The sequence below is a fragment of the Eumetopias jubatus genome, unplaced genomic scaffold (assembly GCF_037043125.1).
Source record: "Eumetopias jubatus isolate StellerSeaLion01/CBP00866 unplaced genomic scaffold, mEumJub1_p1.0 scaffold_15, whole genome shotgun sequence".
NCBI lineage: Eukaryota > Metazoa > Chordata > Mammalia > Carnivora > Otariidae > Eumetopias > Eumetopias jubatus.
Genome location: NW_028274821.1, coordinates 39,714,246 through 39,740,367, shown reverse-complemented (window position 1 = coordinate 39,740,367; position 26,122 = coordinate 39,714,246). Strand labels below are relative to the sequence as shown.

Here is a 26,122-nt window from a genome sequence, read left to right as displayed (position 1 = left end):
TCTCCCACTCCCCCTGCTTGTGTTCCCGCTCTCTCTGTCTCTCTCTGTCAAAAAATAAATAAAACCTTTAAAAAAAATAAAATGATTTTGTTTGCTACTGTTAAAACCTTAATAAATTGATGAAATTGGCAAAAATTAACTTATATTACCTCTTATTACATTGAGTTTTTTAAAATTTAGTTATAATTTTTGGCCATGTGAACCATTTTTAAGTATGCAGATCAGTGGCATTAAGAACATTCACATTGCTGTGTCACCATCACTACCATCTATCTCCAGAACACTTACATCATCTTACAAAACTGAAAATCTGTCTGCATTAAATATTAAATAATAATTCCCCATTTCTGCCCTCCCCACTTGCAACCACCATTCTACTTTCTTTTTTCCCCAGTTTTATTGAGAAATAACTGAACATACATCACTGTGTAAGTGATGTAAGGCATATAACATGTTGGCTTGATTTTATATATATTGTAGAAAGATTATTACAGTAGGTTTCAGGTCTTACATTTAAAGTCCTTAATCCATCCAGTAGGTTTCAAGGATTTATATTTAAGTCCTTAATCCAAGTTAATTTTTGTGAGTGGTGTAAAATATGGGTCACCTTCATTCTTTTATATGTAAATATTCAGTTATCCCAGCACCATTTACTGAAGAGACTGTCTTTTCTCCATTGAGTATTCCTGCCTCCCTTGTCAAATATTAGTTGACCTTATATTCTTGGGTTTATTTCTGGGCTCTTGATTCTATTCCATTGGTCTATGTGTCTGTTTTTATGCCAGTACTAGACTGTTTTGATGACTTAAAACTTTATAGTATAGCTTCAAATCAGGAAGCGTGATGCCTCCTGCTTTGTTCTCTTTTTCTCAGGGTTTCCTTGACTATTCAGTCTTTTGTAATTCTATATAAATGTCAGCAGTGTTTTTTCTATTTCTTTAAAAAATGCCCTTGGAATCTTGATAGGAACTGCATTTAATCTGTAGATGGCTTTTGATAGCATTTCATGTTTTAGCAATATTCTTCCAACCCACGAACACAGGATACCTTTCCATTTCTGTCTTCTTTGATTTATTTTATCAATGTCTTGTTTTCAGAGCAGAGATAATTCTTCTTTAAGTGGATTACTGTTTTATTATTTTTGATGTTATTGTAAATGAGATTGATTTTCTTCCAGAAAGTTTGTTGTTAGTGTATAGAAGTGCTCCTTATTTTTGCATGTTAATTTTGTATCCCACAACTTTACTGAATTCATTGATTAGATCTGACAGTTTTTTGGTTGAGTTTTTAGGATTTTTTAACATATGAAATTATGTCATCTACAAATAGAGACAGTTTTACTTCTTCCTTTCCAATTCTGATACTTTTTATTTTTCTTGCCTGATTGCTATAGGTAGGCTTTCCAGTACTGTATTGACTAAGTTTGGTCAAAGTGGGCACCTCTCTCTTATTCCTGATCTTAGAGGAAAAGCTTTCATCCTTTCACTATTGAGTATGATGTTAGCTTCAGCCTTGCTATATATGGCCTTTATTATGTTGAGATATGTTCCTTCTATGCCTAATTTGTTGAGTTTTTATCATGAAAGGATGTCAGCTTTTGCCAAATGCTTTTTTCCCCCTCTCTCTATGAAATGTCCATGTAATTCTTTTATTTTGTTCTATTAATGTGATTTGTCACATTGGTTGATTTGCTAGGTTGTACCATCCCTGCATCCCAGGGATACATCCTGCTTAATCTTGGTGAGTGGTCCTTTTAATGTGCTGCAGAATTCAGTTTGCTAATATTTTATTGAGAATTTTTGAATACATATTCACCGGCAATATTGTATACTGTAGTTTTCTAGTACTGACCTTTTCTGGTTTTGGTATCAGGATAATGCTGGTCTTATACAATGAGTTTGGGTGCGTTCCTTCCTCTTTGATTTTTGGAAGCGTTTTAGAAAGATTGGTGTTTATTCTTCTTAAGTGACTAGTAAAATTTACCAGTGAAGCCATCTGGTTCTGGACTTTTCTTTGTTGGGGGACTGTTGATGACTGATTCAATCTCCTTACTAGTTATTGGTCTATTCAGATTTTCTATTTCTTCCTGATTCAATCTTAGTAAGTTGTATGTTTCTAAGAATTTTTCCATTTCTTCTAGGTTGTCCAGTTTGTTGGCGTATAGTTGTTCATAATAGCCTCTTGTGATCCTTTGAATTTATGTGCTAACAGTTATAATGTCTTATTTTTCATTTATAATTTTGTCTATTTGGGTCCTTTTTCCTTGGTTAGTGTAGCTAGGGGCCTGTCAATTTTGTTTATCTTTACAAAGAACCAACTCTTGATTTGATTAGTCTTTTCTATTATTTGTCTCTTCTCTATTTCATTTGTTTCTGCTGTCATCTTTACTCTTGCCTTCCTTCTGCCGAATTTGGAGTCAGTTTATTCTTTTTCTAGTTCGTTAAAACATAGAGTTATGTTGCTTATTTGGGATCTTTCTAGTCTCTAAATGTTGGCATATATTGCTATGCATTTCACTCTCAGAATTGCTTTTGTTTCATCCCATAAGTTCTAGTACATTGTGTCTCCATCTTCATTTGTCTCATGGAACTTTTTACCATTCCCCTTTCTGTCTCTATGGATTTGACTATTTTAGATACATCATATAAATGAATTTGTATAGGATTTGTCCTTTATTTCACTTAACATAATGTTTTCAAGGTTCATCTGTGTTGTAGCATGTATCAGAATTTTTTCCCCTTCTAAGGCTAAATAATATTCCATGGTATGTATATATCATTTTGTTTATCCATTCATCTTTAGATGAACACTTGGTTATTGTGAATGATTTTGCTTATGAACATGGCTGTACAGATATTTCTTCAAGACCTTTCCTTAATTTTGAGAGGATTGAGCAGGGGAGAGGGGGAGAGGGAGAAGCAGACTCCCTGCTGAGCGAGGAGGCTGATGCGGGAAATGGTCCCAGGACTCTGGGATCATGACCTGAGCCGGAGGCAGACACTTAACCAACTGAGCCACCCCGGTGTCTGTTTTTTGTTTTTTTGTTTTTGTTTTTGTTTTTGATAGTAGCCATCCCAGTGCGTAGGTACAAGGTGGTATCACATTATGGTTTTGATTTGCATTTCCCTAATCATCGGTGATGTTGAACATCTTTTCATATGCTTATGGACCATTTGTATATCTTCTTTGGAGAAGTGTCTATTTAATTCCTTTGCCCATTTAAATCAGATTGTTTATTTTTTTTATTGTTGAGTTTTTGGTGTTCTCTTTATATTCTGGATATTAATCCCTTATGCAGAAAGTGATTTGCAAATATTTTCTTCCATTCTGTGAGTTACCTTTTTACTTTATTGATAGTATTTTTTGATTAACAAAAGCTTTTAATTTTGTTGAAGTTTAATTTGTCTGTCTTAATTTTGCCTTTGGTGTCCAAAACCCAGCATTGTTAGGCTTCTCCCGCCTAAGCTTTCTTATAAGAGCTTAATTTTTTTTTTATCCTTATAGGGTTGAACTTTGGAGAGAACCAAGCAAATCCTTGGGCATCAGCATTGTTGGTGGAAGAGGCATGGGGAGTCGTCTAAGCAACGGTGAAGTGATGAGGGGCATTTTCATCAAACACGTTCTTGAAGATAGTCCAGCTGGCAAAAATGGAACCTTGAAACCTGGAGATAGAATAGTAGAGGTACCCTCTAGTGAGCTTTCTGTGCCAAAGTTCTTCACCTGTTCCATCCTCTTTACCAAGGGAATCATCATCTTTATACTGGTCACTTGACCCAACGTGAAAGTAGAATCTTTTGTGGTTAAAGCATTTCTTTCTTATATGTCCTATTTCATCCATAATTTTTCTCTTTAGTGCATGGTGACAGATTATATATTTCGATTCAGAGACTGATGTTTGGAGATATAACCATTTTAAAAAACATTGGCCCTGAGTTAAAATAATGAAGTTCTATTTGAAAGAACAAAGCAAATTTCCTGGGGAAAAAATTGAATTGTTTGAAATTATGTATACATGCACAAAATATATACATCATAACTAAGTTCTCCAGTGAGATTTTATTTTAAGAAATGCTTTGTCATGATCATTCATTGTAGATTAACTTTGTTGGGTAAGATTGTTTTCCAAATCAGTCTTTATGGTAAATCTTTTATGCTAATTACCTTGATTATCTTGTACATAAATGCTCCCACCCCACAATCCAGGCTCAGATTTTCCTCCTCCTTCTTCTCAGTGCTGTGCCCATTCATCACTTAGGAGTGTGTGTGTGTTTGTATTTACACACTCATGTATGTGTAACTTTGGTATGTGCAAGAGAAGTATTTGGTCAAATTGTTCCTAATCTCTTAAATCAAAACAAAGTATAATATTTTAAATAGACTTTTCTCCCATGGCCACTACTCATTACTCAGCAAATATTCCTGGAGCAGCTGTTGCGTTCCAGATGCTATTGACAAGCTCTGGGCGTTCCGCAGGAAACAAGCACCATGCTTGCCTGTCAAGTGTCACTTCAGAACAGTGTGATAAATTATTTGATCAGAGAAAGTGTAGTTTTAGTTAAGAGGGTAGAGGGAAGGTACCTGACCCAGATTTGCTAAGTTGTCAGGATTTATAGAGTAGAGTAAAAGAGACAACTTCCCAGTAGAAACCAATCACTTTATTACTATAAGGACCGTGATATATACTTTATACAAGTGATTGTCTCTCATTTTCTAAATCCATATAACTTACCATTAAAATGCATTGATTGCATAGAAGAAGGTTACAACCTTTTAACCACAACTTTAAAATGAACATTTTTAGGATTTATTTATTTAGTCCTTTACTGGTTGATTGTCTGTGAGAGCTGAAGATGAGGAAGATTGAGGCTTGGGAGGACACAAGGGTCATGTCTGTTTTGTCTTGTTTTTATCTCCAACATTTGTAAGGAAGAATGATGGGCTTGTTCTCTCTTCCTGCATCCTTACCTTTCACTAGGGGATATCTTAGCCCCTTTACTTAGGATACTATCTAAAATTCCCAATTTCACATTATCACAGGGCAGTTTATTTTATGGCTAATTCACTCTTGAATTATCAGCACCTTTGACTTAAGGAGAAAAAGTAAGAAATATTTATAATTATTTCTGGAAAGGATTGATCACAGTTGGCACCAAAATGTTGTTTAAATGTATTGAGGGAGTTAAAGCATCCCTTTCAAATTGAAAAGGTATTTTGTGTGTGTGTGTTGCAAAGTACTGTGTGCTGTTTAGCAGTGGTTTGTTGAGGGCTGTTATGTAGGGGGATTTTTCTAGTAAGTAAGAAAGCTTAGGCCTCTGTAATCTTGGGGATTCTGAAACCTCTGTCTGCCAAGTATTTAGACTAGACTAGTCAAGACCTACAAGGTATTCCATTCTAAGTATATAGAGTTCTTTGGACTTGAGCAAAGATATTTAATGTCCTACTAAATGTTTCCACAAATGGAATATATAGTAGACATGAGTACTAACTTTTATTCTATGAAAAAATGAAAACCATTTTTAATATGCACTGAAATGCATATTACATTATCTAAATATCAGCTGGGGGAGGTTTTCAGTTAAAATTCTTTTAAAGATGATGATGTTCTATGCAGAGATCTAATAATTAATTTTCTTTTTCAGAATTGTGTCTACTCTGATTTTGCTATTTTGTTATATATATCCTATTGTGTGATAATTGGAAATGATAAAATGATAATAGTATCCTATAGTTTTCTGGCAGGATTAGCATTTGGCCTTTCAAACTATTTTCCTTCCTATTCATATAGTACGTTAGTTTAGCTGATTATCACCCAGGCAATCCATGGTCAATAAAAAGTTACAAAATAACATTCATTTTCAAGCTATTTATAGAAGAATTACTAGCAAGCACAATTTCTTGGCTTCCAGCTCCTATCATGTCTACTACAAAGATTCTTCTGCAAAACTAATCTTGCCATAACCTGATTTTTCTGAACATCAGAATTTTATTTTTCACTTCAAGCTTCCCTGTACAGAGAGAAACACACAAAGCATCGCCCACCCATTTCCCAAACTAGTCTATAATGGATCGGGAGAAAATGTGTACAGTGACTTTCATGCGAGGCAGTTCCCTTATATTATTTCTTTAATGATTTTGATTTATTAAAGGAACAACGGATAGTGTAAAGAAAGCAGAAACAGAGCCTTCATGTCAACTGATGATTATTTCAGTTGATTATGGGGACTGAAAGCAGGGTCCAAAATAAGGGACCACAATCTGCTGGACAAATGCAAAGTTCTGGAGTCTCACAAGTAGTCTCAATTATTTTTGATTCTGAAACAGATTTTCCAGGAGCCTCACCCAGGATCCTCAGAACTCCAGATCCACAAATTGTTCTGTTGTTCTATAGCTTCTTGAAATGTTAAGCTGAGGCCTTCCATTGCAGGTGGATGGAATGGACCTCAGAGATGCAAGCCATGAGCAAGCTGTGGAAGCCATTCGGAAAGCAGGCAACCCCGTAGTCTTTATGGTACAGAGCATTATAAACAGACCAAGGGTAAGCGAACAAAAAGGGCAAGGTAGGCAAATCCAAACAATGTTCAACTTGGAGTCTAACGTATCAAGGGCCAAGTTGTCTCTAGGAGCAGATACCCAGTCTTGAAATCTCAGGAGACTTGTTAAAACTTTATATATATATATATATTATATATATATATATATATATTTTTTTTTTTTTAGTTGAGTTGTCCTGGAAATCCCTTCTACCGTGTTTAATAAACACTTCAAGTCTATTAAAAACATACAGAAGTAGGATCCATTGGTGGCCATAGGTATCTATATGGATAATTATAAGTATTCACCGTAGTCACAAAATATATGTTGTTAAGAGGAATGTGGTAGAATGACTTAGCTTACTAGTATATGGCCTCTGAGTTCCTGAGAAGCCAGAGAGATTACATTTTCTTATGTATATATCCTCTAGACAGAATTTCTAACATATGCAATCCCATGATCACCTGTGAATCATCTTGAATGTATTTACTTGTCCCACTGAACATTCTACATAGTGGAAATTTAAGCAGTATGTTTATATACGAGTGATTTCATAACTGCTCCTTCCCAGCCATGATCACTGTATAGCTCTTCATCACTGGATAGCCCCCCGTGGACAGAAACCTACTAACCCATTTTACCATCAGTCATGACAGGTGAAATGGCTTTAAAAATATTTTAGAAAGTACAATGGATGCATTTAATTAATGTTGTTGATGGAGAAGATACTAAGCGAGTCTTTGTGTATTTGATATGCCCTAATGATTCTGAAGATGAAAATAATGCCAAAAGTTTAAAACTATTTTTTTACTATTCCTTCTTTATGTCTCAGTGAAAAAGAGTATTTGCATATGCAGCAGTTCTTAAGCATATTTGGGCCACATACCCCTTGGAAATTTCTTCAGAAACATATGTGTTCACTGAAAAGTTTGTGTATCATTTTAGGAGCTTCCTAGATGTTCTGATACTTGTAGAGGTTCTACTTCTGAATTTTAGTGAAAACAAAACAACCCCTGTCATAGTGATTCTCTTTGAAATAGCTGCTCATTAGCTTTGAGGTTTGGTTGTCTTTAAAAGGAAAATGTCAACATATGTGAGGGAAATTAAAAGAACCATCTAAAACTTTAAAATATATAATTATTTTGTAGTTTATCATTTTAAAATTAAGAATATAAGAAATCAGTGCTCAAATGGTGGAAAGAGAGTAGCAAACAGCTCTGTAGCCGAGATCAGTAAAAGTAACTTGTCAGTCTTCTGTGCAATGGAATTCAAAGTGACCAAATTTATCCTGTTGGTCCTTCCTTTTGTTGTCAAGACAGGTGTAGCTGTGGTCTGGGTTTACTGTAAGAAATGAATTTAGTAGTTCTTAATGTAAGCAGTTATCTTCACATCTGCAGTTTTTAATCATTCAGTTGTTTATTGTTAGGTAATAATTATCCATTCAGATGAGAAAATCTGCCAAATGGTCGGGCTGCATCATGCTGCATTCTCTTCAAATGGTATTCAGTTTGTTTAAATAACTAAAAATCTTTCCACATTTGTTTCCATTTGTTGTGTCAAACATAGATACAGCAGGATGGTATTGGTGAATGGCTGTTTAAGTTAAAACAATTTTTTTTGTGTGTGGGTGGGTTTTATTCCTGTTGTTTTATTTTTAATTTCCAACTTTTAGATCATGTAGGACAATACTGTAAACTGCTGAATAGGATTCTTCATAGTACTTTTAAAAACTTAAAACTACAAACATTTCTTTCAATGCCAGTCACATTTTCTAATGAGCTGGGAAGATATTTTTCTCATACACCTGGAAAATATTCCTGTTTTACTGTCTGAGGTATAATGACACTTGATTTTATAGCAATTATTCCAGGAGAAATCTTGCCTAGAGTGACATGTTTAGTCAAGTTACATGTGATAGGATTCAGGGCACACTGCCCCAAAATAGGGCACACTGGCATATTGAATATTTTAAGCTGAAGGAATTTAGGAAAAGACAGCTGCTGGAATGATTCTGACCTGCCCCTTCTCCCCTGATTCAGGTCATAAAAACCCTCATGTGAAAGGTGCCTTCCCTGTACCTGGAGGAAAGGAACATCCTTACCTTCAGAGATGCAGGGGCACTGGGAGGGACCCGAATGAACACACCTTGCTAAGTTTTCCTCCGTTTTCCCACTTAGCTCATACTCTTTTGTCCTATCAAATTTCCCTGACTTTCCACTCTTCAGCAAACCTAGTGTCAAAATACTCCCGTTTAACCATTTCTTCAGGTCTTCACTATCTTATGAAGTCTGTGTGTCACATAAAAGTTAACATTAAATCAATACATATATATAGTTTTCTCTTGTTAATCGGTTTTTTATACAGAGATCCAGCTGAGAACCTAAGATGAATAAAGGAAAGATTTTTCCTCCTCTGCATATGCATTCAGCTTTGAGAAATCAGAATTACTTTTGCATTTAAAATGAGATATACTGGATTTTCAGTGATGTACTTCCTTGTGAAATAATCATGTCTCCAGTAATCTAAAGGAAAAAAAAAAAACACAAATACATAAGAATCTCCTAATGGAAAACGTTTTATTTGTAGATGCAGTAAAACTTCGAAAAAATCTCATAGATAGTCTGAAAAGACAGTCTCTTTCGCATATAGACTATTCAAGAATCAGAACTTCGCAGAACTGAGAATAATAATAATAGTAATATTTAGTAATAAATTCCATACTTACTGATTTAGATTTATTACTGACCATTCCATCAGTTGGACTGCATTGTCTTTCCAAAGGGTAGGCCCTATTAATATGGGCCAGAGAATGTTTTTGTCTCCCCTGTGCTTCTTCTTAGTTAATAATATTTCCATTCCTGTCAGCCCTTAGAACTATAAACAGGAGTTTCATCGTTGATTTTTTAATAAGAAATATGGCCTGTTTCTATAATTCTTTTCATAGTAATAGATCTACCACTTCATTTGCTGTGCTCATGCTGTACTTTTATCCTTTGCTATCAGGGCCAAATTCTAATCCTATAAGAGCTGGAAATTGAAACAAATAAAAAAGCAAAACAAAAAACTAGAGCTCTCTCTAAATATTCCATTTCTTGCCCTTATGGTTCTATTTTTTTATTGTTCTACAGAATTATAAAGGAAATATAAAGCCTAAAAATTCTATTTATGAGGATTGGAAATAATTTCTACCTGCCATAGCATTGAGTTATTTTGCCTAGAATATGTTTTTAATCTCTGCCCAGTCATTTTTTCCACCTTAATAAATGATCGTGTTCCTTGGCATTTGTGATCTTTTTCTTTTGTAAAGCAGGAGTTGACATTTAAACTGAAAAGCAGAGAGAAAGTTGAGATGAGCAGAAATGTCATTGTGCCCATTTCTTTTTCCCGTCTTCCCTCTGTAGGAAAAACATTGCAAGAAGAGCAGATTGAAAGGGTAATGTGGCATAAGCTTTAGTACAGGCGTACTGAGGATAGAGTCTTTCCAGAGTGTTCTCCCAGACAGGGTGGTGTCACATGACAACCTCTCCCTACTCTTGATGCTTGCCAGTAGGACTTTTTTATAGACAGAAGTAACACAAACATTTAATTGGAGCCAAAATGAATTTTAAATGTCTGCAATTTCCCCTGAAAGATATAGTCAATAAAAGAAAAAGATAGCGGGTATGAAAAGAAGGAGAATTTATTGTGCTGAGGAAATTACTTTCCTTTTTTTTTTTTTTTTTTTACTATGAAAATGCTAAATTTTATCTGGCAGTCATCCTGCCTTTAATATGTATATTCAACTCCAATAGTCCTAGCTCAGGGCATATCAAGCAAGCACAAAATCTACTAGAATCACTCTAAGCCAGGACTTCTAATATATTCAAAGCCTCATAAATTCCCCCTAATATGGGAACTTTTATAGGTAAATTAAAAAAAAAAAAATCAATGTTTCTACTCCACAAAAAGTGGGTAGAAATCGAGAACACCCACTGAACAGTGGTTCATTTCTTTAAAATTGTTGATTTCATTTTTTTTTTTTAAGATTTATTTATTTGACAGAGAAAGACACAGCGAGAGAGGGAACCCAAGCAGGGGGAGCGGGAGAGGGAGAAGCAGGCCTCCCGCCGAGCAGGGAGCCCGACGCGGGGCTCGATCCCAGGACCCTGGGATCATGACCTGAGCCGAAGGCAGACGCTTAACGACTGAGCCACCCAGGTGCCCCGATTTCATTTTTTTTTAAACGAAAAACTACCGTTGATTCGAAGCCACCCTAATCTCTAGTCTAAGTATGAAAATTTTCCTTCCTGGGAAACAAGATAAAAGAATCATGAAGGTTACCAGTGAACTAGCAGACAAATGTTTAATTTGCATTCTGGAACAGATAGACCATCTTTTTATTTTACAAAAAAAGCATAATTTGCTTTTAAATGTAAACCAAAAAATTATGGCTTTAATTTTGATACCTGTTCACTGATATGCATGGAACATGGATAAATACATAAAGTGGGCAAAATTTATGTGCATCTCTCTGTGATAGTGAAAATAAATGTGGTATCAATTTCACAAACTCACTTCCTTTGTGGCCAGATTGAGATTCAGGTGTAGATGCAGATCACTAGAGGTAAACCTTTAGGTCTTGACTGTTTAATATGACGTTGTTATTAATCTCTAGATCTGACAGGATCTGGTTTCACACTGTTATTTCAATCAGTACTTTGTTCTTAAAACTGAGTTGTGTTAAATACATTTCTTTTGCGCTCAGCGCCTCTTATGTTTCCTTTTAGAAATCCCCTTTGCCTTCCTTGCCGCACAACCTTTACCCTAAGTACAACTTCAGCAGCACTAACCCATTTGCTGATTCTCTACAGTTCAACGCTGACAAGGTTGGATAATGCCATTGTCTTGCCATTGCCTTTTGCAAACGTTTTGTTCTTTGTTACTATGCCTTTGTCCTAGTTCACTGTTTACTAAATTTGGGCAGGGAAGAAAACAAAACAAAACAAAACTGTGTGTTTGGAGTGGGCATGCAAATCCTTTCTTAAGCACATTTTTTTGCCAGAGCATATTCGTTTTTATAGCTGAAATTAGATGGCCCTCCTGAACAGTAAGGGAGAATCGTGAGTCCAATGCCTTTCCTCTATTTTGTTGTGAGTTAAATTTTCTGATATTTAAATTTTTGCTAATTGCCAAATGTATGAACTACTTTCACACAAAAGTTATTTGAAGCCTTGTATTGGTTTAATCCTTCTCAGACTTCTACAAGGTGGTCCTAAAAGCCCTTCTGTGTGTTAATCAGTCCACAAATAATTGCATATATGCAGGAGTGTGTTGAATGTTCATAAAGTGTGTCCATGTAAATGCCTGATTCAGGAAATATATAACTGTTTCAATGCTTATAAACCTAGATGTGGATATTCTCATATAATGATGAAATTTCAAACCCAAAATGGAAACAAAAACTTACAAGAACTTGTATATTATAATTTGATCATGATAAGGAAGAAAGCATTCAACAATTTCAGGAAGCACTTTATGAATATTCATTGGATTTTCATGTTACTATAATATGGATAACCAAAGATGCTGTATCTGAAGGAGTATGTTTTCTGTTACTGTAGGAATTACAGAATTCAAGTAGAGTTACCTTCCGTTGTTCCCCAACTAACCCTTTTGCTCCCACACCATTTAAGGTTTGTCTCAGTGTGAAATGTTCGTGAATAAGTAGGTGTGTTATGGTGTGCTCTGTGTGTATGTTATACTTGTATGCGTACATGGCATGGAGTGATTTCAAGCGCACTTTGTATATTTTTGCCGATGAAGGCTAAACGATCTTTGTTAAAGAGTTATATTTTCATTAATAATTTTTTATGTGACGAAATTTTATTTATTTTCAATTAGCCAACATGTAAGTACAACATTAGTTTTTGATTAAGAAGTGTCAACAATAAACTAATTACACGATCTCATTGAGAATGAAGGTTTACACCTAACTGCCCCTTTTTGTAAGTATAGGCTCGTATTTTTTTATGATTAGTCAGTAATGTTAGGATGCCATTTTAGTTTACTCACAGTATGAAAACGTTGTGCCTAAGAAAAGTCTTGAACAATTTTTTAGACGGGCAGATTTTTTTTTTTTAAGGTAAATGGCAGCTAAGGAAAGTTATGAAGCAAAATCTATTACATTTGCATCCATAAAGTTATTAAAATTATGGGAAGGTTAAATCAGATTTTGTTCCCCTTTTTATTTTTATTTTTTTAAAGATTTTATTTATTTATTTGACAGAGAGAGAGACAGTGAGAGAGGGAACACAAGCAGGGGGAGTGGGAGAGAGAGAAGCAGGCTTCCCGCCGAGCAGGGAGCCCGACGCGGGTCTCGATCCCAGCACCCCAGGATCATGACCTGAACCGAAGGCAGACGCTTAACGACTGAGCCACCCAGGTGCCCCTTGTTCCCCTTTTTAAAAATCAAATGGGCTTAATTTATTCTTGCTAACATTTTCTGTTACTATAGAGAAGTATTTTTTTTTTAATTTTAACCAGAAAAAATGTAAATTACATACCTCCCCCCCGTCCGAACCTTAGTGTGTTAAATGAACCTGGATTGGATCAAATGAGGTTTCTTGTTTTTTGGTCATTTCATTTGTACATTGTTGATTTGAGAATTTTATGGCACAGCATTTGAGAAAATGACAGGGTTTTGTTTGCACTGGTACTTTATGTCTGTATGGCCAGTTGTGTGTAAACCAAACATTTTCAAAACAGTAGATTCTGTAACTTGAAAATCTGTTGCCTATAAGTCTCTACCATTCAGCTCTCCTTTACTTTACTAGAAAAACAGTACTTGATGTTTATTAGGTTCATTTTGGGGCAGCTTAGAATCCTGAAGTGGTTTCTGAATCAACAAAGAAAGATCACATTCAGTGTTATATAGTTTTAGTATTAGGTATATTTTGTGGTATTCTGATTCTTGACACCAATTAGTAATTCCTAAATATTTTTTCATGATTATTGTTTGATATGTTCTATAAGAAGTTTATTTTTAATCTTTTTAAGATTTTATTTATTTATTTGAGAGAACAGAGGGAGAGGGAGAAGCAGGCTCCCCACTGAGCAGAGAGCCCGATGCCGGGCTCGATTCCAGGACCCTGAGATCATGACCTGAGCTGAAGGCAGACACCCAGGCAACCCGGGAAGTCTTTTTAAATTGCAGTCTTTTTCCACATACACACATGTAAAACAAAATGAGGTATATCAGAGGGATTTTTTGTATGGATAAAAGGTAAAGAAGGATAGGGAAAATGTAGTTTCAGGGCATCAGGGATAGCTTCATACCATGGTTAGAACTTTAATCGGGTATCTCTGTTGAATTCAGTACTCTCTTACTATGGAAATTGGAGGAGATAGCATGGCATAATGGAAAGCTCATTGGATTAAGAATTAAAGCAAAAGAAATCTAGTACCAGTGTAATTTTGAACGAAATCTTCTCATGGCCTTAAGTTTTTCATCTGCAAAGTGAATAAAATGAACTCAGTGACTTATGGTCCTTTCAAACGCTAATATTCTATTTGATAATTATAATATAAGAACTTGATACCAAATCCTTTTTTTGAAATAGGACCCATAGCCCTCAGTGAGAGCAAGTATTCCATACCTGGGATTTGTAGCAGTGGTCTCTCATGTTTTCTCATTTACCTTGTGAGCTACCTTGGCAAAGGAAGAATGGTGTTGTTCCTTAAAACCAGCTCCTCAGATCTGAGTCTGTGTGCTCTGTGCTAACAAACTGGCTCCCCTGGTTGATGAACCTGCATGTGTAATGCTCATTTTCATGGGTTTTGTTAAGAGAGTCATTTGGAGAGAAGATTCAGGTATCAGTGAAGAATTCTTTATATATATATGTGTGTGTATATATATATATACACACACATATATATATAAAGTCTGACCAGCAACCTCTGAACTTCTTTAATTGCTTGATTAACTTATTTGTTAATTTTGTTCTAGTTTTTTGGAAGACTTTTCCAGACCCACAAAATCTTACCCAGACTCCTGCATATTTATGAAGACTTTTGAATGAGAGTTTTTTTCCAAAAGGGGGAGTTTGTACAATTTTTTCTATCTTAAGTCATTTAAGCCTTCAAATTGAAGAATTCATTGGCTTAAAATACCAAGTAACAGTTTAATGAATCATGATCTGAACATATATTTTGTTTAGTATATTTAAACTTTACCTGAATCCTGTCTACCATTACATATATATTTTTTCCATTATTTATGTGTCAGATATTTTAAAGCCAGTTTTTGTCATTATACTTTTATTTCTTAAATTTTTCTTCCTCAGACTGCACATACCCACTGCATTCTTCTTGTTCCCACAGGCACCCAGTCAGTCAGAATCAGAGCCGGAAAAGGCTCCATTGTGCAGTGCGCCTCTGCCCCCTTCTTCAGCATTTGCAGAAATGAGCGGTGATCATACACAGTCATCTGCAAGCAAAATCACAGAAGACGTGGACGAAGGGGATGAGTTTGGTTACAGCTGGAGTAAGTTGTCTTTTGTAATGCACTGAGTTATAAGAGACATTAGAATAGCTTTGGGTTTCTCGAAGCCTATATCCTGGATGGATAAGCACTTTTCAGCTTTAGTTATACATACTGCAATTTTGTTTGGAAAAAATACTGTTTGTTTTGCCTGAATACAGCACACGTTCCCAAGGCATGAAATCGTGTTCTTCCTTTCCTTTAAATGACCCTTCCTGCTAAAGCCCACTTTGCCATTGTGTGAGCATTAAAGAGGGCAGGGCACTCTCTCAGAAGGATCCACAACCTGATGATCCTGAACAAGTCATTGCCCTTCTCCAGACCTCAGATTCCTCATTGTAGAATCTGGTTGCTGGTGATACTTTGCCTTGAACTGAGTGGTAACATGGAATAATTGTTGAGATGAAAACTTGGAGTGTTTGGCAAGTTGTATAACTGCTTCTAAGTCTTTGCCTGGTGGCTACCCTTCTTTTGAAAATGCAGTCCTTACCCGAGGTTGCTAACATTAAATTAAAATGTCTGAGGAGTGCTAACCACAATGTCTGATGCACAGGAAGCATTCAAAGGCAGCTGTGATTAGGATCATTGGAGTGTCTCTTTTTTATAATGAAATAAGCCTTTTTACAAGGATATGGTAAAAATTTAGTGAAAAATTACCAATATATCAGTGCTTTAAAAAGTTTCATTTTGAAAGTATAATTATTTCCTTTAAGAAAGCATGGTATATGCTTTTAGGAAGTGTACAGGATGTGAAATGCTAGATTCTAGAAGGAATCAGGAAATGACAGTTTATAAAGTTGATGCAGTTAAGAATCAATATAGAATGTAAGACATCAGCTGCATAGTAACATTTTCTAAGAGATGATTTGTAAAGTTTGCGGTTTTCTAAGTCGATTTTCAGTTAAATAAGAGTATATTGCTAATCCATTGGGGTGGCCAGAATGTACTCTGAGGAAAACAGGAGACAGAATGTCATGTCACAAGCCACCCCAAAACTTAATGCCATAAGGGAAAAGTTTATTATGGTGTCATGGTGTTGTGGTTGACTGGCCCAGCTGTGCTGGGCCTTCAGGCTGGCGCACTCATGGGGCTGGAAATTAGTGTTGGCTCCTGTGGCCTAGGGCACCTGCATGTAGCCTTGCCTTCTCAGATTCAAGTATAAATTCTACCTCTTGTTTATTCTGCCTCTCCCTCCTTGGATGGGAGAGATTAATGGTCTCATCTAATGTGTCCTAAAGCCGAGACAGGGACATTGACTTGTCCTGCCCTGATGGCTCTGTGCAATAGGAAAATGAATTCCCTTTATTCCGCATCTACGTACCAAGCAATTGCCCAACACGACGTGACACGCATGCCAGTCTTCCTATGGGAGAAAACGTTCTGCTGATCAACGAAGATAAATCCTCTGAATGCTTCTGTTCTTCTCTGCAAATGATAAAGTGGTGCTCCATTTTAATCAGAGTCTTTGGAGAGTTTGTTAATGTGAATCACACAGGTGAACTGATCAGTCAGACCCTCCACGCTCTGCACTCTGGATGGAAGGAAATTCCTCAGAGTTTGGCTACTCCCGGAAACCAGTCTTGATGCCTAGGTGGCCAGATTATTTAGCTTTTCTTAGCTGCCAAGGATTTACATTTTAGTCCAAGTAATGCCCTTTTGAAGCTAAATAACCTTCCATAGTAAAACATTGGCTGTAAATTAACTTTATACCTATAATTTTATTGTTGTTGTTACTCTTGTTGTTGTTGTTGTTGTTTTATGTAGAAAATATCAGAGAGCGTTACGGAACCCTAACAGGAGAGCTACATATGATTGAACTGGAGAAAGGTCGTAGTGGTTTGGGTCTAAGTCTTGCTGGGAACAAAGACCGATCCAGGATGAGTGTCTTTGTAGTGGGGATTGATCCAAATGGAGCAGCTGGGAAAGATGGCCGACTGCAGATTGCAGATGAACTTCTAGAGGTAGGTTCTTGTGGAAGATGCTGAATTTACTCTTGCTGAATTGGTGCACTGGAATCATCAGTTTCCAGAAAATCCACCCAGGCCTCCTGTGGTGACTGAGAAAACTATTGCTTGCCTAATAAAATAGATGCACTGCAGCAAATTTGGCTGTAAACCAAATCTCTGCTAAGTAGAGTCCGTGTTCCCATTAACTTCCATTAAAAGGTTGTGACTGGGTGGCACCAGAAACAATTTTTGCCCCAAGACAGTAATAAAGTTCACACTTCAAAAACATTTTTTTGTGTGCTGTATTTTTATTAGGAGGTTTTGAAAAGCCAAATGACCAGTCACTCCTCAGTAATGAGATTGACCCACTGGACATTCTGGAAGCTGAATTCCTAACGGTAGAAGTGATGGGGGTGGGTGCAGTGGGGTCAAGGTTAAGGCTAAATAATGAAAACAGTAACTCAGCTGTCCAAACATAATAAATTTCTGGACCATACTTTATAGTGTTTAGAATTGCATGTGCTTGTTTTGTTTGTCCTTGCCTTGTGGAGACTGGGATCCACACGCCTTTATATCGCCTTAAAACTCTTCCTTCCACTCTTGTTTCTCCATTGGCTGGGAAGGCTCAGTCAGCAGTGGCTAAATGTGACTAGATGACTGGCAGTTTCCAGTAGGTACTGTTCTGCTTCGGTACTTTCTGCTTCCCAAATCCTGAATCTGCCTGTGGTGCTCCTCCCCCTGGCCTAGTCCCAGGCCCTGAGTTTTGAGATTAACTAAGACCTATGACCATAGCAGGCTTCCCAGGATGATCTGTGCAGGTCATTAGTATCTCCAGGAGAGCCTTTGCTTTGTATAGAATACGCTGGAAGCCCAGTGCCTGCCAGGAAGTTTACTCTCTACAGTCCGTCCAAGTGGTTCCTCTTTTGTCTGTGGAGATCAGACCACCTACACATCATTTTAATGTTGGCTTTAAAACATGGGCTTGTCTTTATTCACCATCTCAGGTTCATGTTCTGGGAAGGAAAATACATATAACATTTTAAAAGAAGAAAAAAATGACCTTTTTATTAGCTAGATAGGATGATAAAGAAGAATTAGCAAAACAAATTTCAGGCTCAATTAATACTATTTGTTTCTCACAGATCAATGGTCAAATTTTATATGGAAGAAGTCATCAGAATGCTTCTTCAATCATTAAATGTGCTCCTTCTAAAGTAAAAATAATTTTTATCAGGTAAGCATTTTCTTTTTCTAGTTTACTAAATACTTTTTGTTAGTCTTTCAATTCCGAGTTCTTTTAAATGAAAATAAAACATTTTTTTTCATTTTTTTCATTTTATTTATTTTATTTTAATTTTTATTGTTAGGTTAATCATCATACATTACATCATTAGCTTTTGATGTAGTGTTCCATGATTCATTGTTTGTTCATAACACCCAGTGCTCCATGCACAATGTGCCCTCTTTAATACCCATCACCGGGCTAACCCATCCCCCCACCCCCTCCCCTCTAGAACCCTCAGTTTGTTTTTCAGAGTCCATAGTCTCTCATGGTTCGTCTCCCCCTCTGATTCCCCACCGCTTCATTCTTCCCCTCCTGCTATCTTCTTTTTTTTTTTTTTCTTAACATATAATGTATTATTTGTTTCAGAGGTACAGGTCTGTGATTCAACAGTCTTGCACAATTCACAGCACTCACCACAGCACATACCCTCCACAATGTCTATCACCCAGCCACCCCATCCTTCCCACCCCCCCCCCACTCCAGCAACCCTCAGTTTGTTTCCTGAGATTAAGAATTCCTCATATCAGTGAGGTCATATGATACATGTCTTTCTCTGATTGACTGAAAATAAAACATTTCTAAATGTCTGAGTGTGTTATAGTCCCAGGTCTTTGGGGTTACAGAATTTTCTCTAATAATCCTTCTGAGTCTTCAAGTAAAAGAATGAAAATAATATGAATCATTATGCTATGATAGGTCATTGCTTCTTCTTTTAGAAATAAAGATGCGGTGAGTCAGATGGCTGTATGTCCTGGAAATACAGTAGAACCTTTGCCTTCTACCTCAGAGAATTCTCAAAATAAGGAGGTATGTATCTTGTGTTTGTTTCTCTGGGAAGATTTGGTTGATATACTATGTATTAATTCAGCTAACAATTATAGAGCCCTTACAGGAATGTTAAAGATAAATGACTCCTGATCTTGGCCCCCAAGGAGCCTAGTACAAGAAACACTCATGTAAATAACCACACCACTTCCATGAAGAGTCTACATAGGGAATAATGAAGGTAGAAAAAGTTGTCAAGTCTCCTTCTGCAGAGATAGTGACAGTGACTCCCTAGGTGAGGTGACATGTGAAGTATGTGTTGGAAGTAGAAGACACATGGGGCAAAAACATTCCATGCAGAGGGCATGGACTAAGGGATGGCATGCAGGCTCTGGAAGACACAGGGAATGAGAATTGCAAGGCATCACTGAACAGTGGGGGAGGCGGGGAATGGGGAGCTGGTGAGGAAAAGGTCACTGAGAAAGGGAGATAGGGTCAGATCATGGGAAGTGTGATGGAGGCTCTGTCTTTGAGGCTTAGGGAACTCAAAGAGTAAGAATTGTATTTTTAAGCACTTCTCTGGAAATAGTGCAGAGAAAAATCAGAGGTTTCAAGGAAGAGAAGTTAAGGTAAAGGGAGTAAGAAAATTATCAGAGTAGTTCAGGAGAAAGATAATGAGGGCCTGAACTAATGCAAAAACACAAAGAAGGAAGAAAGAAAGAAATGATTAAGTCAGAAGTTGCAGAAGTTTAGGATCCAACTTAGCATTACCTTATCCCTAACTAAATGTACTCCGTGAGAAACAACGAGTGGTTGAGAATCTGTTTACCCGACAAGTATTTATTATCTGCCTTGTGCCAGGTACTGCTTTTTGGGCTGGGAATAGGCTGGTGAATGAAACAGACAAGATGTAGACAGCTTCCAGAAGACTGATGTGGTGACTTGGTGGATGGCTGACTTTTACCAGAATAGAAAAAATTAAAAAGCAGATATTTGTAAAAATAGAAAACAGCTTTAGGGTGACGTGCAGGTTGAAGAGCCTGGTAGAGATGTACATTGGGACATTTAGTCTAGAGTTTAGAGACGAATTCCCATAGATGCATATTTGTCATTTGATAGCCATGGGAGCTTAGGCTCTTCCGTACAGAGAATACTTAGAAAGAAGAGGGCCAATGTCAGAATTCTTTAATAACAACAACGAAGAAGCCTAACAAAGAGTGGTCAGAGATAACAAGGAAGGGCCAAACAGGCACATTGCCTAGCAGCCAAGGAGGGCACATTTTAAGAAGAAGGGTGTATTCTACGATCTTGAATGCCAAGGAGAAGTCAAGTAAGGAGATGAATAGAGCCCATTGGACTTGGCAACCAGCTGATTACTAGTGTTTCTTTTAGAAAGCAAATGATGGATAAAATGTTAAGAAAGAGAAGGCAGCAGCTAGAGGGTAACAGAATTTATAGAGTTTTTTGGTGGGAGTTTTGATGTGCCAAAGCCTCAGATCCTTGTTAAGGATGAATAAAAGGCATAGAGAATGAAAAGCTTAAAATGAGAGGAGCCATATCATTACAGTGCAAGAAGGTGTAGAAGCAGAAACACTCTCCCCTAAAGGAGTGTGTAAGCACTGGGCTATCTACATGAGGAATGTCACTCGTTCTGGTGAACTGAGAAATCATTCATAATGGTGAACTGAGTCGAGTGGTTTTTCAAGATTATAAAGGAGAAAATTTTATTTTCATACGAATGGTACCACATATATAGCCCTTAAGAAAATGGAATTTTTTTTCTTTTTTAAGATTTTATTTATTTATTTCGAGAGAGAGTAAAACATTTAATAGCTCCTAAATTCCCTTGATGACTAACATAGGGAAGAATAGTGGATGGTGTCTCTGCTAGTGTCCTATGTTTCAGTGAGTCTCACCGTCGGGTAGCTGGGCTGTGATTAGATTTTATTAGAGAATAAATCCAGGAAGTCTTGAGAACCGCTTTGTGTCTCTGTTCTAAAATAATTTTTGTCTCATCATACCTTATTAGTATTTTGAAGAGAGTGTAATGTTCATAAATGTCATGAAATGTTAATAATTATAACACATGAAATAATTTTCATTAAAGTGGCCCTTATTAAGCAAACAAAAATACATAACACTCAGTTGCCTGTTTTACCATTTCTTTCCCTCTGTCAGGCTGAGCCAAGTGGTACTACTTCTGATGCAGCTGTGGACCTCTATTCATTTAAAAATGTGCAACATCTGGAGCTTCCCAAGGTAAATCTGCTTTGAATTGGGATTTTTACACCAGTGATCTAATTTGCTGGTTCTCAGAATTATGGTCTCTAGACCAGCAGCATCAGCATCACCTGGGATCTTGTTAGAAATGCAGATGTTTGGGCCCACCAGAACCTACTAAATGAAAAATTCTGGGGGTGGACCCGCAGTTTGCATTTTTATAAACCTTCTAGGTGATTCCAATGCATACAGACACTTGAGAATTACTGTGTTAATTGATACTTTAACAGGAACTAAGCTTTTCCTGCCTTTATGATTATCCCAAGGTATGACATTTGGCAGTCTCTTTTTTTTTTTTTTTAAGATTTTATTTATCCATTTGAGAGAGTGAGACAGCACGAGAGTTGGGTGAGGGGCTGAGGGAGAAGCAGACTCCCCACTGAGCAGGGAGCCCAGTGCAGGCCTGAGGGATCATGACCTGAGCAGAAGGCAGATGCTTAACTGGCTGAGCCACCCAGGCGTCCCCCTCCTTTGATACATTTACCAAGGGCCTGCTATGGAGGAAATAAAAAGAAGAAAGAAACGAATTATAGTCTTTGTCCTTCATAAAACTCCAAGTTCGAATAGCTAGAAGTTTCACTGATAAGCATCACTGAAGTATTTACTTTTGAAAAGATCTGAACCTTAGGTTCAAATGACCACTTTAGAGAGGTGGTTTGCTGAACAGAAACCTACAAATGCTTTCAGGTTCTGCAGGCTCATGCTGGAATGCAGGCAGGGACGGCGGTGGATGAAGGAGAATATTTGCAGAGAGAGCAGCAAAGTGCTCAGGGAGAAGAGGAAGGCAAGCCGGGGCTGGGCGTGGAGCAGGGGTATATTTACTGGAGGCAGAAAGAAGTGGCCAGTTCTGAGACAGTGCAGTATGGTGCTTATGGGTGTTGACTCCAGAATCTGAGTTCAACCCTTGCTTCATCAGGTATACATCTGACACATTATGTGATGTTCTTTTGCCTCAGTTTTCTCACCAGTAAATTGGAGATGGTAATATTACCTTTGACCTAATTATAGATTAAATGAGTCCTTTGTAAGTACTTGGCATAATGCCTGGCACACAGACTTTGTTAAGCAAAAAAAGACTGTGCTGCTATTGATTTGGTTTTGTTTTTACAATAAATGTGTGTAAAATGGATTGCCCTGGTCTTACTTACAGTACATTTAAAAGAAGTCGTTATTACACACACTTTATGTTGTAGGTAGAAGGAAAAGAACAGAAGTCATTAAAGCCTTTTGCCTTTTCTACCAAGAAGTTCATACACTTTAGTTCAGGATCCCTCACTCTGTTGCCATTTGAGAGAGAAGATACCTTCCTTTTTCCCCTGTTGATTACAGATTTTTCCTTTTCCTCCTAAATCCCAAAGTATCAGAATTTATTTAACAGTGCAGTCATTTCCCTGCAATTTGTGAATTATGAAGCATTTAAATGTATGCTGGATTCATTATAATAAACTTTAAAAAAATATAGGTTTATGCTTATCTTTAGAAAAGCCCAAAATAAGATCATTTTTTTTTACATGCCTTTCATGGCATTGGCCTAATTTATTTACCTAGAGTTTAGAACATCCTAGAATATAATGAGTGCCCAGGAAATGTTGGGAGAATGACCCTGTTAAACAGATGCAGTATGGGCAAAACACTATAGTGGTTGAGCTTGTAGATTAAAGCCAACCCTTCTGGGTCGGAGCCCTCCTTTGCCTGTTACAAGCCACTGGCTGGGACCTTGGACAGGGTTCTTAATCTGGACAATTTCCCCTCTACCAAGTGGAGATGATAGTAGTACTCATCTCCTACATTTGTAGTGAGAATTAAGTATATATTGTGTGAAGAGTCCAGTACCTTGCACTCATATATAAATACTGCCTGTTTTTTTTTTTTTATTGTTATAATTATTAGGAAAGAATAAGCTGGCAGAGAGTTGTCTGACTCCCTCCTGGTGCCGGTTTTCTGCGATGCTGTCTCCTCCTGTCTTAGGCTACCTGATTAAGGTGTTCTGTAGATGTTTAATTGTCCTAATCCCCTATTCAGAATCTTTCAAGGACCTCCATTCTCAAACAGATAAATTCAAGTCTCTTGGCCTGGCATTCAGCAATGGGGGGCGGTGGGGGTTGGTGGGGACAGAGGTCTGCTTTGTCTGTCAGAGGCCCTTCTGAGTGACCTCTGATAAAATATTTGGAAACTTGATCTCATTGGTCCCCACTCCTCTTCTGTAAATGGGGCTGCCTGTATCAGGGGTTACTGTTGGGATTCTTTAAGCTAATGAGCAAGCTCCCTTCATTCTACAGCTGGTCTCTGCCTTTAGCCTCCTGCTGACTTAATCAGCAGGTGTCTATTATGTGCACTTCCCTTTCTGAAGTAGTTGCTGTAGCGGAATCTAAGAACTTGAAGAAACTTCAGATTTTATTGCCCACAGAAAGCTTCCATCTATACATAGATTTCAAACAAATCTAAAGCTCAGGTAACTGAAATGTATTTATTGATGAAGGCCAAAGTGAATAAGGGGGAATATTCAAGAATCTTTTAAAATCAGCTGATTTTAATTCTAATTCTAATTCTAAAATTAGAAGCAATCAACTGCGACTTCAAGTGTGGGCTTTCGGAGCCACTTAACTTTTCTGGGTCTCAGTTTCCTTGTCTGTAGGATAGGGAAATAATGAAACCTTTATATTAGAAATATTTTTATAAGGATTAAATGAAAGAATCTGTATAAAGCACTTCATGTGGTGTCTCTCCCAGTTGGATGGGAGACCCCAGATGTGGGGCAACAATCCTGTGGAAGCCAGTGACTCAGGAGGTGAAAGAATTCACCTGAGGCAGAACAAGGGAGATAGAAGTTTCTTGAACACACCACAAGCAAGCAGCGGGAAGGGCTGCAGAGGAGAGGCTGTCTGCCGGGAGGCAGTGGGTGGGGCTATTTTTCAAGGGGGAAGGTAAGGAGGTAGGTGCAGAGGTATGGAATTTTCCCTTTTTTTGGCAATTGTGCCTGGTTTTGAGTAGCCCATTGGTCAGGTAGGGCTTATGGATATTTTGAGGTGGGTCACCTGATGGGTCCATCTGTATTCAGTTGGGGTTGCTGTGGGCCCTTTCTACATTCCATCGCTCAAGCCTGTTTGTCTGAAAGCGGCCTATACTTCACACTGTTCAAGTCATTATTTTCCTTAATATTTTAACCATGAGGTTCTGAATGCTCCACAGAATGTGTGCTTAAAAACATCCTTTGAGGAGGCCCTTGCCAAAAATGACAGGTTAATGGGGCGCCTGGGTGGCTCAGTCCTTAAGCGTCTGCCTTTGGCTCGGATCATGGTCCCAGGGTCCTGGGATCGAGCCCAGCATCCGGCTCCCTGCTCGGCGGAGAGCCTGCTTCTCCCTCTCCCTCTGCCCCTGCTTGTGTTCCCTCTCTCACTGTCTCTCTTTCTCTGTCAAATAAATAAAATCTTAAAAAAAAAAATGACAGGTTAAAAGACACAGCATACTATATAAGCCTCTCCACTCCAAATCCCATTTTAGCTGACTCTGCAAACAAAACTCAAGAAAGCAAAGACGGGAGAATTAACCAGCCTGCTAACGTTCATACCTCATCCGCAATTCTTTGTCATTTATAGTACCCTGTATTTTTAAAAATTATGATTATTTGAAAAAAATTAATGGTGAAGTCTCATGTGCATTATGTTTATTTACTTCTCAGCCACACTGTGAGATTGCTTTTATTTTCCCCACTTATAACAGTTCTCATAACTCAAAATGGTAGAGTTAGAACTTAAACTCTGGTCTTAAACCTCCAAGTCCCATTTTCCATTCCTTGTTTCAGCTTGCGACTGGGGCCCATTTACCTTTCCAAAACACCTTTATGTTTCTTATAAGAATCTTCTACTTCATTCAGACTGACTTGTATCAAGAGCGATTTAAGAATTCATCCCTCCTTGCCTTTGCTTATACAACTTGGGGTACCCTTCTGCTTTCTTTTAGATTACCTAAATCCTGTATGACTCAAGATCTAACTTAATCTCCTGTCTGTTTATTTTGAAATGTTCCTTCAATATTCTGGCCTATATAATGCTTACTAGTAATGTCTTCACTTATTTGTCATTTAACCGTACCTGGCTCAAACATGTCTCTTGTGATAAACATTCATGTGGGTAAATTTTCTATACATCTATATTGAAAACATGTTGAAAAAGAAGAAGCTGTTATATTTTTTCTACCATTATCTCATCTAGTATGGGGTAGCATAGTTCATACTAAGTATGCAGGAGGGTGGAAAGGATGAAGGCTTACATGCTGTGTGTGCACAAGGGGAAAATGTCAAGTACTGGGGGGTCAGGAAGGAGAGAACGGTTTTCCTAACAGTCTTAAAACAGAAACTGTAGTAACAGGTCATTTGTAGTTAAGTTCTGACTCCTTAGAAACTCTCCGGACAGGTCAAATATCTTTTTTTTTTTTTAGGACAGAGAGAGTGCAAGGCTAGGGTGAAGGGGGTGGAGCGGGGCAGAGGTAGAGAATCTTTTTTTTTAAAGTTGTTTTTTTTTTAATTTATTCATTTGAGAGAGGGACGGAGACAGAAAGAGCTCAAGCAATGGGGGAGAGGCAGAGGGAGAGGGAGAAGCAGGCTCCCCACTGAGCTGGGACCATGACATGGGGACATGGCAGCTCCATCCCAGGACCTGGAGATCATGATCCGAGCCGCTGAAGGCAGACCCTTAAGCATCTGAGCCACCCAGGTGCCCCTGTAGAGAGAGAGTCTTAAGCAGGCTCCACGACCCTGAGATCATGACCTGAGCCAAAATCAAGAGTCAGACGCTTAAC

At 37.6% G+C, this 26,122-nt stretch overlaps 1 protein-coding gene across 1 annotated transcript in view; it reads left to right on the top strand.

Annotated features, from left to right (window-relative positions):
* Positions 1-26,122, top strand: part of MPDZ (multiple PDZ domain crumbs cell polarity complex component) — a 141,540-nt gene that overhangs the window by 95,214 nt on the left and 20,204 nt on the right. Inside the window, exons 24-32 of the mRNA XM_088019154.1 lie at positions 3,505-3,682; positions 6,425-6,535; positions 11,298-11,396; positions 12,132-12,203; positions 14,890-15,052; positions 16,814-17,010; positions 18,138-18,229; positions 18,997-19,087; positions 21,224-21,304. Coding sequence (XP_087875280.1) covers positions 3,505-3,682; positions 6,425-6,535; positions 11,298-11,396; positions 12,132-12,203; positions 14,890-15,052; positions 16,814-17,010; positions 18,138-18,229; positions 18,997-19,087; positions 21,224-21,304 — 1,084 coding nt within the window. The remainder of the gene's footprint in view (positions 1-3,504; positions 3,683-6,424; positions 6,536-11,297; positions 11,397-12,131; positions 12,204-14,889; positions 15,053-16,813; positions 17,011-18,137; positions 18,230-18,996; positions 19,088-21,223; positions 21,305-26,122) is intronic.